This window comes from Leucoraja erinacea, chromosome 28 (genome assembly GCF_028641065.1).
Source record: "Leucoraja erinacea ecotype New England chromosome 28, Leri_hhj_1, whole genome shotgun sequence".
Lineage (NCBI taxonomy): Eukaryota > Metazoa > Chordata > Chondrichthyes > Rajiformes > Rajidae > Leucoraja > Leucoraja erinaceus.
Window position 1 is genome coordinate 18302512 of NC_073404.1, and position 18409 is coordinate 18320920.

The following is an 18409-nucleotide window of genomic DNA, read 5'->3' on the forward strand; positions in this document are numbered from 1 at the left end:
ACTTTGGAGGGCCTTTGGGAAATGTTTCATGTACACCTGGGCATCCCTTTCCCTCAATAATGAGTCCAACCTCCATGTAGCTGGTCGCTGCATCATTGTCACCTTCCAGCAGTGATGCATGATTGTAGTGGAAGGCAGGATACTTTCTGAATCCCAACCCATTTCACTTGTGGTGCTTGGCAGAATTCATTTGTCTCGTGTCTCTCAACTCCACCTGTGGGCCACCCATGTCTCCCGATGTTCCAGGGAGCTTAGACTCGACGCAGCTCATTTTACCGCCAATACATTCAAACTGAAGGCCATTATATAATGTCCACCGCAAGTGAACAGGCTCCTATTGGAATTGAAGAAACAAATGCTTCAATGGAATGGCCGTCCCAAAAGGTCTTCTATTCCCTACGCTACAGTGGATTCAGCCAGTTGTCCACTGGTCAATTACTCCTGGTCATAAGGTTGAAGCAGGGAAGTAAAAACCCACAGATTAGCTGGAGCGATCTTGTATCCCATTGCTTAATGCTGACGCACATTACAGCAGTTCTCCAAGCAAATCTTTTAAGGTTCTCTTTGGTATCATGTCACTGGACAACAAGCCAGTGAATTGCATTGATTTACACAGGTTAACCTATGATGAGCTTTTGTCGGCACTGGGCCTGTACTCACTGGAGTTTAAAAGAATGAAGGGGGACCTCATTGAAACGTACAGAATAGTGAAAGACTTGGATAGAGTGCATGTGGATAGGATGTTTCCACTAGTGGGAGAATCTAGGACTAGAGGTCATAGCCTCAGAATTAACGGATGTTTTTTTAGGAAGGTGATGATGAGAAGTTTCTTTGGTCAGAGGGTGGTGAATCTGTGGAATTCTTTGCCACAGAAGGCTGTGGATATTATTAAGGCAGTGAGAGATAGATTTTTGATTAGTACACGTGTCAGAGGATATGGGGAGAAGGCAGCAGAATGGGGTTTGGAGGGAGAGATAGATCAGCCATGATGGAATGGTGGAGTGGACTTGATGGGCTGAATGACCTAATTCTACTCTTATCTCTTATGACAGCAAGACATAAATGTACATTGACAGCGACTTATTGTATTCATAGGAACGAGTAGGGACCCAGTTCCCTGAGTTTGATAAGTGTAGAGCGGAAGATGATGTTGAACACGGAGCTGCAATCGATGAACATCCTGTGTTTTTGTTGTCCAAAACTGCTAGACACAGTTTTTTATTCCAAGGCCAATAGTCTACATAAGCTGAATATAATTCTGCATATCACCCCTCTCATCCCAAGGGCACTGTGCTTTAAAATTAAGTCATTTAATTTTGGTGAATGATTATGTAATATAAGAACCACAGTACGGTGGGTTATACACCGCAAGGTTCCATAACTTGATAACAACAAACTCATCAGGAAGGCTGGCTCCATCCTGGGGGCAGAGTTGGATTCATGGGAGGTGGCGGGGAGGGGAGGATGCTCTTCAAACTGCAGAGCATCCTGGGCAATACAGCTCACACTGGTCAACCTGAGGAGCACCTTCAGCAACAGACTGGTTCCACCAAGATGGTGGACAGAATGCCACAGGAGATTCTTCTTCCCTGTGGCTATCAACTTTTCTTCTGTCGTGGGGTAGACTGAGACTGAACCCCCACCCTCATGTATTTTGTGTTTTTATGACTGTTGGCAAATCAATTTCCCTCCAAGGATAAATAAAGTTCTATCGTATCATAATGTAACCAATTAATCTGTTTTACTGTTGGCCAGGGCATTAGGAGAACACATCTGCTTTTCAAAAGAGTGGTGTGGAATCTTTAGCTGTGGCCTGAGAGAGAGAGCAGAAAAGAAAATTGGTACAACACCCAATGATGCAGCGGTCCCACTAGAGTATCAGTCTAGAACGAGTATCGAGTCCATTGGTGGGGTTTAATGGTGTGTCGGTTCCATTTCACCATTACTCACTGTCCTCTGCTCATTCTGCATAAACCTTCATCATAACAGTAAAGTGCCAAGTTTCATTTGAAATTGATCCATATTTCTTATGCACATTTTGTATTTGGATCTCCCTGCTCTGGAAAATCCTGTGGAAGACCCTCTTGAGGAGTTCCGCTGTTATTTCGAAAATCCTGTGAGCAATACATTGAAGCAACAAGAGACTGCAGATGCTGGAATCTTAGGCAAAAAACAAAATGCTGGAGGAACTCAGTGGGTCAGGTAGCATCCATCTATCTGCAGAATCTGAGTGAGGGGCTTGATCCTAAACGTCGACTGTCTATATTTCTACACTGATGCTGTCTGACCTGCTAAGTTCCTCCAGGACTTTTGTTTTTTTTTTAAAATCCTGTGAGCAATGGTCATCAACCCTTCAAAAAGAAGCACTCATCAAGTGGAGGAACTGACAAATGTATTCAGGTAGCAGATAAATGTATTCTCCAAAGACAGACACAAAATGCTGGACTAATTCAACAGGCAGGCAGCTTTACAGGAGAAAATGGAAAGGTGACGATTCAGGTCGGGACACTTCTTCAGTCGAAACACCATCCATCCATTTTCTCCCCAGATGCTGCCTGACCCGTCGAGTTACTCCAACACCTTGTGTCCATCTTCCCCAAACAGGATTGGCCCCTGGTATAAAACCCACTCCGCTAAATCCCTGTGTGAATACTTTCACCATTTGATTGCTCTAAATGGGAATGTTTAGCTGGAGCAGGTTGAAACTTGGGCTCCAGAACTGTGATGGACTGAGATTTATTTAACATTCAATCTTATATAATCTGTGAAGGAAAGCAGATTGCATCATCCTGGACTTTTTCACTCCCACACCCTCGCTAATTGCTCCATTGGCTGCTGAGCAAGCTTTAAACTAATTTAAAACAAGCTAGCTCTTTGGTTGATACAGTGAAGAATAATTCAGACCCATATGTTATGCACTGTCTCCTGGTATAGCTCGCAGTCATCATTTCTGTTTCAATAGACCCAGCTCCAAGAGACATTATGCTTATAACCTGGAGGTAGGCGGCGCGACTCTTGTCAGCTGCGGCCTCTGCAGCCCATCCGCGTTTTTATTATTTTTTGTCTATGTTTCTATGTAGTTTTTGTTATTTTTTGTTGGGTGTGTGTGTGGGGGGGGGGGGTGGGTGGGGTGGGAGGGAGGGGGTAACTTTTAAATCTCTCCCTGCACGGGAGACCTGACCTTTTCTTTGTCGGGTCTCCGTTGTCGTTGGGGCTGCAACGAGGAGCGGCCTCCAACAGGAGAAGACCGGGGACTCTGGTGCCGACGACTCACCTCACCGTCGCGGAGCTGGCAGAGTCCAGAGCGGGTGGAGCGGTGGTGGAGCGCTGCTGCGGCCCGACCTCCGGAGATTCGGAGGCTGCAACTGCGGGTCTGGCGGACGGCGGCACCGGGAGCCCGCGGGTCCCTGGAGGGAGACCGCTTTTCAGGGCTCTCGCAACGGCGACTTCTCCCACCCGAGTTGCGGGGTCGAAGAGCTCCTGGAGCGGGGCCTTACAACACCGCCCCGCGCGGCTTGGAATGGCCGCGGGATTCTGCGAGCGCACGCCGGGGGCTCTAACACCAAGACCCAGTGTGCGACCTCGCACCACCCGGCGTGGCTTTAATGGCCGCGGGACAATCGCCATCGCCAGCCGGGGGCTTTGACTTTGACATCGGGGGGGGGGGGGGGTGAAGAGTGCAGTGGAGAGATAGGTTTTTTTGGCCTTCCATCACAGCGATGTGATGGATGTTTATGTAAATTATGTTGTGTCTTGGGTCTATTTGTTTGTAATGTATGGCTGCAGAAACGGCATTTCGTTTGGACCTCAAGGGGTCCAAATGACAATTAAATTGAATCTTGAATCTTGGAGACTTATTACTGCTGTAAATAGTAAAAATGGCAAAAATGTGTGCATTGTTTGGTGTGGCCCACTCCCTATTACCAAATAGGCAGAGTAGACTCGATGGGCCAAATGGCCTAATTCTACTCCTATAACTTGTGAACTTGTGAATAAGGGCTACAATATTGCAGTGTGCAACACTAGACAGCTGATTAGTCCAACCTAGGTTCAAAATTTGCTTCCACACAAGTGACAAAGCTGTAAAATGCTCATGATCAACTCACTTGCATAGCAGGATATCACGTCACATATGCAGAAAGAATGAACCAGGTAATTGCCCGGGAAGCTACATCATAGATAACCAACTATGCAAGTCATTGCTGTGTAGCGCAATAATAAAATTCTTGCAGAACCCTCTGCCCTGTGGATGCATCATCAACGTCTGCCAGGTTTCTCATTACTGCTTGAAATTTCACCTCCCGACAGAATGAAGGGAGTCTAATTTTGGACCTTACGTGCTCTGACAGCGTGGTTCAGAATACTCTGTTAGTGTCTGGTCCCTACAGTGGGTAGTATCGAGATGACCAAATGCTCAGTGGCAGAGTGCAGCACTGGCCAAATATCCCACAGGTATGGAAATTGATCCCAAAGCAAAGTACGAGAATCAATCAATTTAGTGGAGCTCAAAGAGCATTGGTCAACTTTTCCTGTGTTTCCCATGGTCCTCTTTCCTTGTTCATGAACTTGCCCCAACATCTTTTTCTTTCCACTGAGATTTACCAAAAAATAAGTTTTATAGCTGGCAAAGACCACAAGAAGAAAAAGGATAGTCTAATGTGCTGTGTTGTGAAGTTTCATTGCAAGGTAATAATACCACCAAAGTAAATTGTGCTGTCTCAGTGAAGGAGAATATCATTTTACAGCATGGTAGGTCAAAGGCATCAACAGTCACAGTCTCTGAAGGCCAGCTAAATGAAAATGTTCTTATCAATATTAAACATAAAGGTGCCATCCTGCAACTTGATCGCATGTTGGAGAGGGCCCAGGGGAGGTTTACAAGAACGATTGGGTTAGCCTATGGTGAGCTTTTAGAAACATAGAAAATAGGTGCAGGAGGAGGCCATTCGGCCCTTCGAGCCAGCACCGCCATTCATTGTGATCATGGCTGATCGTCCCCTATCAATAACCCATGCCTGCCTTCTCCCCATATCCCTTGACTCCACTGGCCCCTAAAGCTCTATCTAACTCTCTCTTAAATCCATCCAGTGATTTGGCCTCCACTGCCTTCTGTGGCAGGGAATTCCATAAATTCACAACTTTCTTGGTGAAAACATTTTTTCTCCTCTCAGTCTCAAATGGCGTCCCCTTTATTCTAAGACTGTGACCCCTGGTTCTGACAGCACTGGGACCGTACTCATTGGAGTTTAAAAGAATGAGAGGGTAGGTAGATGGGCCGAATGGCCTAATTCTGCTCCTAGAACTGATGAACTTATGAATGTTGATGACTCCTCCATGCCATTTGAAATTAACAAGTCCTTATCATCTTCTTCAAACCCAAGGCCATGTAGAGAGAAAGAGGGAGAGTCTTCTCCAGCAACACAATGTGCTGATGGAGGAATGATCTCTCTGCATCATTTCCAGGAAATCATGGATACCATTATGCTGGTGGTATCTGACTGGATTCGCCCTACAAGGAGGCTGCATGGGAGAAGGGTAAAGAACCGGTTTCCTTCCCGTGTCTTCAGTAGAAATAATTCAACTGAACCTTGTAATCATTTACACAGTAAATATTTTGCCCTATCGTTTTTATTGGAGAGATTATAACTTTTCTGCTAGAAAGATAAGATATCACAGTGCAGTGAAAACGTTCTGTACACATTACGTGTTTTTTTTTTTATTGTGTAGGGAGGTACTGCAGCTGCTGGTTTAAATCAAAGACAGATACAAAAGGCTGGAGTAACTCAGCAGGTCAGGTAGTATCTCTGGAGAAAAGGAATAGGTGACGTTTCGGGTCAATCCCGAAGAGTCTCGACCCAAATCGTCACCTATTCTTTTTCCCCAGGGTTGCTGTCTGATCCGCTGAGTTACTCCAGCTTTTTGTGTCTGTCTATGTGTTTTTTATTCAGTAGTGCATGTGCAGTATAACACTCATTGAAAACTTGATCTCCACAAATATAATAATAAACTTAAACCTAAAGAGTTGTATCAATCAAAAGATACATCTCAATAGACAATTTAACATTTACAAGTGCAATGGATTAAACGTACAACCTCCATCAATCTTGCTGTCATTACCAATAGTTTGGTCTTCTGATAGATATCTTTCTTTTGCACCTGCTATTTTGCATTAATGTCAATGTATTTAGGTTGGCTAATTCATAAAATCTTTGATGCTCCACAGAGAGTCAAACAGTTTTTGCCCATCAGTGTAGGGTTTGCCACCGAATTATTAATTCAGTTAATGAACCACTACGCTGAACGTCTCTTCAGCTCTTGGTATTGTTCCCACCTCTGGAGAGGGCATTGCCCTTACACCATCTAATCTCCAGTATTGTTTTTTTTTCCCCTTCTTCTCTGGGGCCAGTTCAACACTGGGGTATTGTAGATTCTAATCTTCAGTCCACTTCCACCTCTGGTCAAAAAGTGTATGAAGGAACTGCAGCTGCTGGTTTAAATCGAAGATAGACACAAAATGCTGGAGTAACTCAGCAGGACAGACAGCATCAGCAAAATGGCTTTTGACATAATGCCCGCTGTCTTTTGAATGGCTTCCACTTCTGTGCTCGCATTTGTAGAAACCACACTTCTCAAAACTGTGGGATCTCACAACTTGATGAGCAGGTCAGCAAATAAAGAGCATGCATGGTGTGAAGAGCAATTTTGCTGTAGTGACATCTCATCCAGGAAACATGAACATTGCAAACACTGAAAAAAAATTTGTACAAAAGCAAAAGATTTGCTGCGCACGGCATAAGGTTCCTTTTGGTGATGTTTTACTGGGACAGGCCAAGCTCTTTTCTCTTCTACTCCTCACCGCTCTTGTTTACTGCAACTGAACCCATGATGATTGGAAAGTTAAGTTTGGATCCATGCTGTTTCCAAGTACAGTAACTAACCTCACGTCACGCATTCCATCTCTCCAGAGATGCTGCCCATCCCGCTGAGTTACTCCAGCATCTACCATAGTCTCGGCGCGGCAGCATCTGTGCAGGGAAATGGTCAGTCGATGCTTCAGGTCCAGTTCCTCTCTCTGGACTGAGGAAGGTGCCCGACCCGAAATGCTGATTGTCTATTTCCCTTCACAAATGCTACCTGACCCACTGAGTTCCTCCAGCAGTTTGTTTTCAGCTCACGTATTCAGCATCTGCAATCTCCCCCCACCCCCCCACCCATTTAATTACTGTACTTTCAATCTCAATTTCTCCCAGATACTAGGTTGTTTAATTAAACGGAGGCTCATACCCTTGCAGCCTGTCCCAGAAAGTGCTGCAAAACTCCTTACAGAAACCCTTGGCTTGTAAAGCCTGCACTGAGCGGAACAGATTTGAATGTGCATTTGGCAGTCAGCTGCCATCCACCACAAGCTTCCCTCATAATGAGGTTGGAAATATAGAACTTCAGTTTAAAGAGGAGATGATTGCACTTTATTTGCAAGATTAAAGCAGACTTGTGTTAACCCAATGTGTGCGAAAGCAGATAAGGAAGCAAATTAATCTTGCAGTAAGGGAACAAAGTTCTATCAAAAATGCCACAATTTAGTTTAGTTTAGCTTGGAGATAGAGTTCAACCAGGCCCTTCGGCCCACCAAGTTCGAGCTGACCACCAATCATCTCGTACACTTACATTATGCTACATACACTAGGGACAATTTAGTTATACCAGGCCAATTAACCTGCAACTTGTACGAGTTTGGAGTGTGGGAGGAAACTACAGATCCTGGAGAAAACCCACGCAGATCACAGGGAGAATGTACAATCTCTGTACAGACAGCACCCGTAGTGAAGATCGGACCCGGGTCTCCGGCACTGCAGGGCAGCAACTCTACTGCTCTGCCACTGTGCCACCATCATCCCCTCATTATCTCCTGCGGCATTGGTAAAGGCAAGAGCACTGGTGCAAGATTACACGGCCAAGACTCCAATCTGATCCAGTTGCCTGGAACATCGTAGATTCTTCCTTTCACTTGAGAATCTCATTTGAAGACAGTTCCATAGCGAGATTCCATATATGAGAGTATTTAATTGCATGCTGTGCTATGGAACTGTCTTAGAAGAGCTGGGGGAAAATCATTACATCATGGCACAGTATTTCATATTTACATGTTAAAATATATAATTCCTTAACTATCTAGGGTTATTTTAACATGTAAATATGAAATACTGTGCCATGATGTAATGATTTTTCCTAACCACAGGGCTTACACATGTGTTCCATGTTCACCGTCGTGCCTTCAGACCCCGAGACCTCTTCATTAAAATGCCTCCTCATCCCTTCCCCTCACCAACTCCTTCTCTCTTTGGCCAAGATTATAGACACTTTGATCATGGCGTGGCATCAAGCTTTATCACACTAGGTTTTGATGCAACTGGAGAGATTTTCCTTCTTAAAAGGCACATTTAAATGATACATTGACTGACGTAATAACTCTTGCAATAGTGGAGTTCTCTGCTCTTGACATTGAGGAGGGTGAAAGGGCAATCGGCCAAAGTCATTACCGCTCAGGATCCAAAATTCAATGTGGATGGGCTCAAAGGAGGAAGGGCAAAAAAAGGGTCCCATTACAAAACTGCACACACACAGTTAAATTCCAAACCAAAAAAAGATGCAAGTATTCATAAACACACAATAAAAGTCTCAAATCTGCCTGGACATAGACAACTTGGCTCATGTGCAACATCTGTCTGTGTAGGTTTAACAAAGCGCTGCTGTGCCAATTAATTTCCCCCAACATTTCTACTGCATCCACAGTGAAATTAGAAGAGGTTCATATTGCTCTGGATGCTCCTGCTTCATTTTGCCATCTTCTGAGCTACAAACGGGACAAGAACAGCCATCCTTGTGAGAATTGTACCTCCACCTGTATTGAACTATTTCAAACAAACAAACATGAGGATTCTCGCGAGGATTCCTGCCAGTTGTAAGCTGTCTTTGTTGCCCTAAGAGAGGTTTAAGTTAGACACAAATTACTGGAGTAACTCAGCGGGTCAGGCAGCATCTCTGGAGAGAAGGAATAGTTGACGTGTCGGGTCAAGACCCTTCTTCAGACTGAGTTTGAGAGATATTTGAGTTATGTTGCTGTATAACGCTCAAGAACACAAATAAAGGAATGTCTGGCAAGTGAGAGGCTTTCAAAAGTGAGATGGAGAGTGCTCAGTTCTGGGGGGGAGGGGGCAGGACTGTAAAACCCTGGATGCCTGGACGCGAGTCAATCACTCTGGAAGATCGTGAGGGAGAGTCCACAACTCTGATTCTAAGCTGTGAATCAACTGAACTGCGAGTCTGCAACGTACTTGCAATAAATGATTGTTAGCCCTTAATGACAATGCAATGAGTTATAAGACCACAAGAAATTGCAAAGAGTTGTAGATAATAGCCCAGTCCATCATGCAGACCAGACTTCCTACCATTGACTGAATCTACACTTCATGCTGCCTCAGAAAAGCAGCCGACATAAGCAAAGACTTGTACCTCCCCAGTCATTCCTCCTTCTCCCTGTGCCTTTCTAGTAGAAGGTTACGAAGCTTGAAAGCACACACCACGAGACACAGGAACAGTTTCTACCCCTCCATCACCAGGCTTCTGAACAGTTCTTCCATAAGCTGAGGAACTGTTCGCTTCATCTCTACCTCATTGAGGACACTGGACTTTGTCTGAGAAATTGATGTATTATAATGCGCTACATTGCTGAGAACTATATTTTGCACTCTGTATATTACCCTTTGCCATATCTATTATTCTACTTGAGTTTGATCTCATTGTAGCTATGTGTGGTCTGTTTGGATTGCATGCAAAACAAAGGTTTTCACTGCACATTGATACACGTGACAATAACAGATCTAAACATAAGCCTAGAAAATTACATTTGTAGATGGCAAGGATTGATTTTGAGATAGTCAGCATGGCTTTGTGCATGGGAAAATCATGCCCCAAGGATTGAGTTGGATTTTTTTCTGAATTGGATGATTTTACATTGACGGTCGTGTCGAAAACTGGAAGGTTTAAGGCAAAAAGTAGTAGGTTTAAATAAGATTCTCAGGACTAAATTGTTCACACAGAGTAGTTGGTATCTGAAATGAGCTGCCAGAGGAGGTGGAGGAGGCAGGAACTATGTTTAAGAGGCATCTGGACAGGAAATTTAATGAGCAAGGCATCGAGGGATATGGAATTAATGTAGGCAAATGGGATCAGGCATGGTGGTCAGCCCATGCGATGGGCTGAAAACAGCCTGTTTCTACAGTTTTATACCCCTGACAATTTGTCTAACCTTGCGCAGAATATGACATTGTAGATAAATTGATTCAAGAAGGAACTGCTTTGTGCATGGGAAAATCATGCCCCAAGGTAGTTGGATTTTTTTTTTTTCTGAGAAACTCAGCGATTTTGCAGCAGCATCTATGGAAAAAGGAAATAGGCAAAACGTTTCGGGTTAAAAAGATTCTCAGGACAAAATTGATCAGGGAGTGGCGGGTATCTGAAATGAGCTGGAGGAGGAGGCTAAGGAAGGGGAGGAGACAGCAAGGGCTAACAAAATTGGGAGAATTCAATGTCCAAGCCCGCAGGATGCAGACTCCCCAAGCGGAATACAAGGTGCTGTTCCTCTAATTTCCTGTGTTGCTCGCTCTGGTCATGGAGGATACCCAGGACAGAGAGGTCGGATTCGGAGTGGGAGGGGGAGTTGAAGTGCTGAGCCACCGGGAGGTGAATACAATAAAGGGGTTTAAGGGGTTGGACAGGCTAGATGCAGGAAGATTGTTCCCGATGTTAGGGACGTCCAGGACAAGGGGTCACAGCTTAAGGAAATAGGCAACGTTTCGGAAATCCTTCTTAAAACTGAGAGGGTGAGAAGAACTTTTTTCACACAGAGAGTGGTGAATCTCTGGAGGAGACAGCCCGAGGGCCACAGAGGGTAGTTGAGGCCAGCAAGGGCTATAACAAAATTGGGAGTTAGATGTCCAAGCCCGTGGCTAAAGGGATCAGCGGAATAGGGCTCCAATTTCCTGTGTTACGGGATACTGTCATGGAGGATCACCCAGGACAGAGAGGAATGGATTGCAGGCTCGAAGGGGTAGTTGAAGTGCTCCTGCACCGGGAGGTGTTTCTATGTTTCTAAACCCTTGTTATGACGGACCATAGAGGGGGAATGGTGTCCTTTATTGCCAATTGTTCACTATAACAGAGTAAGGGAATGCCAGGTATTAGAGGATCATTGCACAAGCAGTAGAAACAAAGAGCTGCAGATGCTGGTTAGTACATAGAAGGACACAAAGTACTGGAGTAACTCAGCAGGTCAAGCAGCTTCTCTGGAGAACGTGGATAGGTGACTTTACGGATCAAGACTCGTGGTCTGGAACAGGGCCTGGAATCCAGGCGACTTGACTGCCCCAGATTGCTGATGTGGACCTGGGGGTGGCAACTGCAGCCCGGTCTGGAAGCAGCTACGGTGGCAGAGTGGGCTGGGGTGGCGTTGCTAGCCCAACCTGGCGGTACAGATCCACAATGTAACTAACAACCTAAAAAGACAGTGGCGTCTGATTATCGTGGGGATGTTCCATCCGCTATAACCCAAAATCAATTAAAAAGATAGACACAACATGCTGGAGTAACTCAGCGGGATAGGCAGCATCTCTGGAGAGAAGGAATGGGTGACATCGAGACCATTCTTCAGACTCCATTAATATCCATTATAAATAGGTCACTAATAATGAGGGTTTACCGTCTACCTATCTTGGATTTACATCAGCAACCTGATGAAAGGTTTAGAAGCTTTTTAACTAACATCAGTAACAAATGTATAATTATATGACTAGTTTCAATAAGCAATGCTTATATGGCACTTTTCACTGCAAGAATTTCACACATAATTACTCTCAGTAAAGAAACAATGGTTTTGAAACAGATCTGTATAATCACCACACAGTTACAGAACAACCTCAACATCAACAGGAAAATATTTAAGGTGAGTTAAGGTGAATATTGAAACTGAGCTGAACTTCCCCAACTTGGCACCGCCCGTAGGCATTGTAGGCAAATTAATAAATTGGCAAGAAACCACGAGAGTTGAGCAAACAACTTCAGTTGCACAGGGTAGATGTGTGAGTACGCCCAGAGTAGTGTTGAGGTTATACAAGGTGAATGTGTAAGTCCAAAGGAATGTCAGGGTAAATGTTAAATATACCTGTAGGAAGAGCTTGGCATTGGCAATGCTTTCAAACTCATGTCCCAACTTGAACTCTTCCTTTCTCCCGCCACCTCACTGATCTACATCCAGCGTCAATTAACAAGTGCCTCAATTCTAAAATTGTAACAGTGTTTTCCAACTTCACCCTCAAATTTAACTCCTCCACCACTTGTCATAACCTCAACCATCAAGCCCATCAAATTCTGGAAACCTCCTCAAATCTCCAACTTTCCACTTCTCATTCCATCTTTATTCCTACGTTTTCTGCTTAGCTTTTGATTCTGTGTTTTTTTTTTACTCCTTTTGGCGCTCAATGTCCATCTCTGTTCGATAAAACTCCCTTGAAACACATCCAGATATTGTGGATATTAAAAGATACATCAATTAAAGTTGTTGTTGATGGGGAGTTAATTGGCACGGCATGATACTCTGTCACTTTGCAACTTCCAGAAATACCGGTATAGCATTTTCAAGCGCAGAAAGCTAAAGATCACAGAAGGCGTGCCCTTCAGTTTTATGTTGGACGAGAGTCCATAGGAAAAAGGAAGAGCAGAACTGAAGTGGCCTTTTGAGAATTCCCCTAGTGGGTAGATGTGAGGAAATTCCCCATCGCTGAGATGGGCCTCAGGAACAGGACTCTTGTATCAGCAATCTGAAGGCAGCTGCAATTAGTTGCAGTGACACTGGATTCCATTTCAGCAATCTCCAGAAAGCATCGACTTTCAGCTCTGAGAACCGCATGTCAATGTAGCACAGCGCCATTCTGGAAGCCCAATAGTAGCTGCTAAATATGCAGGAAGGAACTGCAGATGCAGTTTTAAACTCAAGATAGACATAAAATGCTGGAGTAACTCAGCGGGACAGACAGCATCTCTGGAGAGAAGGAATGGATGACGTTTTGGGTCTCAACCTGAAATGATACACATTACTTCTCTCCAGAGTTTTTGCTTGTCCCACTGAGTTACTCCACCATTTTGTATATAGTAGCTGCTAAATGGTGGTTCCACTGGGATACAGGAGCTTGCAGAATGTTTTATTGACTGAGAAAGGCTTGGGTAGGACCTGTAATAATAGTCAGATGGGGATACAATGGTGTAAACAGAATGAGGTGTGACCTTTAAAGCATTAGTTTTAGAGCACTGTAGCCAAAGTATTTCAAATTGCATAAAATGTTTGTTATTGTAGATTGGCTATTGCAAGTCAGAATGCTTAGTAATTATAACTCGGCCTACTTATATGATTTATAGTGTAAGAACTCGCCTGCTGCCTGGCAGTAGCTGCAATAGACGGAACGTGTGATGTACTGCATATGTGATGATGAACTAGACAATGAAGATGCTTGTGCTTCAACCTGTGTGAGACTAAGGTATTTACATGGTGTCAGAAAAGCGGGTCTAGCCCGCTTCTGTTTACCGCGATTTATTTTGTTTACCAGTCTTTATTTGTGAGTGATTTTGACGACATGGCTAACTCTTGTCGAGGGCCAAGCCCGCTCGTGTTTGATTCTGATATAGCCGAGCGCTGGCGAATGTTTGAGTGAGACTATGCTCATCAATATTCACCTTAACTCACCTTAAATATTTTACTGTTGATGTAAATTTAGATTGAGGTTGTTCTGTAACTGTGTGGTGATTATACAGATCCGTTTCAAAACCATTGTTTCTTTACTGAGAGCTAGCTAGCGCGCCTACGCTGGCATACTTCAATCTCAATCTGCCGGTCACCATCACCTGCAACGCATCCCAGTATGGGCTAGGCGCAGCATGCCTACAAACATCCTTCGACAGTGACGTGATGCCAATTTCTTATGCATCACGCACCCCGACTGAAACTGAACAATGCTATGCTCCGATAGAGAAGGAATTGCTCGCTGTGGTTTTTGCCTGTTCAAAATTTAAAGACTTTATCTTTGGCAAAACCTTCACGGTCGAAACCGACCATCAGCCACTAGTCGCCATCTTGAGCAAGCCTATCCATGCTGTCCCAGCTCAACTGCAGCTAATGATGATGCAGTTACAACGGTTTGACTTCCGCATTGTTTACAAAAAAGGTAAAGACATGCACATCGCAGACACGCTATCCAGAGCCCCGCGCACCACCAGCGAACGACACACGTTTGAACAGGACGCATTCTCTGTCCTAAAGGTCTCGGTCGTGCCCACTGATCACGTGAGCCACCTTGCCAAGCACACAGCTGCAGACAAAACCTCGCAGCTGCTGACCTCCGTCATAAGAGGCGGGTGGCCAAACAAGCAGTCATGCACCCCGTTGGCAATACGACCCTACTTCCTGGTCCGTGACGAACTGGTGTTACAGGACGGAATAATTGTCAAGTGTCACAAGGCGGTCATTCCCCCAACCTTGCGAAACGAGTACTATGAGGAAATCCACGGAGGCCACCCTGGCATGGAACCTACCCTAAAACGAGCCAAGGAAATGATCTAGTGTCCTGGGATGACCAAGTATATAGGTGAGAAAACAAAATCATGCGTGATCGGCAACAGTCAATCACCCCATCAGCAGAAGCAGCCCCTCCTATCCCAGCCAGCCCCCTCTCTACCATGGTCATCCGTGGCTGCCGATATCAACGAATGGCATGGGAAACACTACCTTGTGTTAGTGGACTCGTACTCCAACTGGTTTGAAATTGACTTTCTGCCAACAATCACTTCAGAAAGAGTGATCCAAAAGCTGAAGATACATCTTTCTGTGCATGGGGTACCTGTTCGCTTCCAGACTGACAACGGAACTCAATACACCAGCCAAAAGTTTAAAGACTTTGTAAAACGGTGGAACTTCCAACACGTCACCAGCAGCCCGGAATACCCACAGTCCAATGGACTTGCCGAGTGTGCTGTTCGGAGCGCAAAACAACTCATGGAGCGTTCCCATCTAGCTAAATCTAACGTCTACCTGGACCTGCTGAACATTGCAAGAGACAATATTCTCGGCTCTGCAGGCCAGCGGCTAATGTCCCGCCGGACACGTCCCTCCACTGCCCGTCTCCCAGCAACAACTACGACCAAAAGTCTGCCCTCCTGCTGTAATACAGAAGCGTGTACAGTTCAATCGAGACTCGCAGAAATGCTGGTATGATAAGACCAGCAAACCACTTAAGCCACTTATACAAGGCCAAGTGGTACGACTGCAAACAGATAAAGGACATACCAAACTGGGACACATTCACGGCCCCTCCAAAGAACCACGCTCCTACCTGGTCGAAGTCGATGGGTGTTCTCTATAGACGCAACCGTCAACAACTCCTTACTGTAAAGGGACGGTGTCCGGCATCCCAGGTTCCTGATGCCCCGCCGCTCAAGTTTAAACCAACGCCTGTTGCAGCCGCTCCAGCACATACCGCTACCGGGTCCGCCCACTCCCCGCGTCGGTCTGTCCCTGCGTCCCGTTGTAACTGGCACCCCGGGATCCCCGCGACGGTCCACCCCAGGTTCCCCTGCGGCCTCTCACCACAGACCCGCGGATTTACCTACCCCAGCCCCAACTTTTCGGAGGACAAGGTTGATGAGGCAGCCCCATACCATACGAGGACCAGGCGGGTTAGCAAGCCACCCATTAGATATGGCGATTATGTTGAACCTTATTATTATTTACTCCGTTTAGTTTGAAATGCCTTGGTTGCTTTTTCATTTATAGAAGAAGAGATGTAGATTGGCTATTGCATGTTAGCCAATCAGAATGCTTAGTAATTATAACTCTGCCTAATTATATGTTTATAGTGTAAGAACTTGCCTGCTGCCAGCCTGTAGCTGCAATAGACTGAACGTGTGATGTACTGCATATGTGATGATGAACTAGACAATAAAGATGCTTGTGCTTCAACCTGTGTGAGACTAAGGTATTTACAGTTATGATCAGGGTAGTTTGTCTTTGAGAGGTCATTGAACCCAAGGCATCATTGTGGGTTCAATGACCTCTAGATGGGGCAGACCTTCTAGACAATCCTTCATGGAAAGGAGTAGAGGTCCCACGCAGACCCTTGCTGATCTGAGCTCTGTGCCACAGCCTCTTCCCGTCTATGCTCCCGAGAGAACATGCAAAACGTGTTACCTGCTTTATCGTGTACTATAGAAAAAAGAAGCCGCTTTGAAACGTGTGAATGTTGAGAGATGTTGCTGACTTCACCAATAAACCCTGTTGTGTTTTTACCTAGAAATGAGGAGAACACAATTAGCATGGAGATGGAGACAGTCAGAGTACACTGTCCTGAGAGTAGGGAGCGGCCATCTCGCTGGTTGTCCCACTTCACCGGCAGGTTGTGGTGGACAATTAACCTCATGAAGGGTTTAATTCCCTCCATTAACTGGCCAGTCCTGATGTTGATTAACCGTCCCTGGCTGGCTCAGCAGGCTCAACATCAGCTGCAACAGGGCATTTACACCCAACACAGAGGCGTGGGGAAGAGGAAAAGGGAGAGACTGTCTTAATTTAGCCCGATGAATAGATGGGCAGAAATAATACCGTGATGTTAGGGTCAATAATATAGTGAAATGTCAGTGTCCGCTAAATTTGAATGTTGCATTGGTCATCAATGCGTAATAGATACTCTTGAATCTTTCCGCTCAGTTTGAACCCAGAGCTTGAAATGACTCTCCAACCTAGAGCTTTATAAATTAATTTATAACTGGCTCCATCATGCTTACGAGGTTCGGAAATCACTGTTTGAGATACAATGCCATGTGCCACAAAATAAAATTGGTCGCTTGCATTATTTTGGTGGGAAATCAGATTCTCCTCTCCTTCATTTACGACTTAATTACTTGCATTATTGTAAGTAAACTAAACCCTTGAACCCCACTCCCTCAAAAAAAAATTAACATTCAGTGGCTAACCCCTAACCAAACAACGATTATTTGATCAGGAACAACAAGACAGAGAGGACTGGAGAACGCCATTGCAATTGTAGCTGGAATAAAAGCTACAGTGTTGCCGTTGCACATGGTGGAAGACCAAGCTCCCGTCAACAGCGACACATTCACCAAGAGGATGCTCTTACAATGCCGGACAACAAAGATTTCCTAGGCAACATGGAGCCCAATCCATACGTGATTGGGGCAGAATTAGGCCATTCAATCCATCAAGTCTATTCCGCCATTCAATTATGGCTCATCTATCTCTCCCTCTCAATCCCACTCTCCCGCCTTCTCCCCATGCCCCCTGATACCTGTACTAATCAAGAATCTACCTATCTCTGCCTTAAAACCCTCCAAAGCCTGTGGCAATGAATTCCTCAGATTCACCACGCTCCGACTAAAGAAATTCCTCTTCATCTGCTTTCTAAGAGAACGTCTTTTAATTCAGAGGCAATGGCCTCTAGTCCTAGACTCTCCCACGAGTGGAAACATCCTCTATCCACTCTATCCAGGCCTTTCACTATCCAGCAAGTTTCAATGAGGTCCCCCCCTCATCCTTCTAAACTTCATATCTCACGAGTTACATCTCAGTGCAATGCTTTTGGCCACCTGTGGAAGAGGACATTTGAAGATCAAGATCTCACACCGTCGGCCAAGCTGCATTGATCCTTCCCCTCAGATATACTTGGGAGACTACTCACAGATAACACTCAAGGCAAGGGGGAAATAACGCCAATAATGGGTCTCTGCAAAATCTTTCAAATCCACTGGAAGATTACCAAACCAACATCAGTGCTGGTCGGTAAGGTAAGGGGAAGGCGAGTTACAATGTGGAACATTCAGAAGCTCCAGCAGGCCTTTGCTGACAGAGCGCAAGTGTACTTCAAAATGGTCGCTCCCTTGACTCGCCTTGTAAACAAGGCCACATTGGGAACACAGAATGCAGTGGACGAGGCATGAAGCAGTCACATCTACCCTTCTCCACCCCCTTCTGTGGAGACCGCACAAAATGCAACTCCATTCACTCATCCCTTCCCACTCAACCCACTTTGCCCTGCAACTGCAGAAGATGTAACTCATGTCCCTATACCTCTTTTCAAACTTCCATCCTGGGACCCCAGCTGCCCTTCCAGGTGAGACTTCTTCAAATCTTGTCTACTACATTTGATGCTCCTGATGTGGCCTCTTTTATGTCACCAACCACAGACTACGCTAACCACCCATATTGACCTTTCTGTCCTTGGCATCTTCCATTGTTAGAGTGAGGCCACATGCAAACTGGAGGAACAGTACCTCATATTCTGCTCAAATAGCTTAC

At 45.2% G+C, this 18409-nt stretch overlaps 1 protein-coding gene across 7 annotated transcripts in view; it reads right to left on the reverse strand.

Annotated features, from left to right (window-relative positions):
• The window catches only part of gtf2ird1 (GTF2I repeat domain containing 1), a 121488-nt gene that overhangs the window by 62074 nt on the left and 41005 nt on the right, over positions 1-18409 (reverse strand). For 6 of the 7 annotated variants that reach the window (XM_055657928.1, XM_055657923.1, XM_055657925.1 and 3 more), the window contains exon 8: positions 16289-16387. The exons of the other annotated variant lie outside the window; for it this stretch is intronic. In XM_055657928.1, coding sequence (XP_055513903.1) covers positions 16289-16387 — 99 coding nt within the window. The remainder of the gene's footprint in view (positions 1-16288; positions 16388-18409) is intronic. 7 annotated transcript variants of the gene reach the window in all.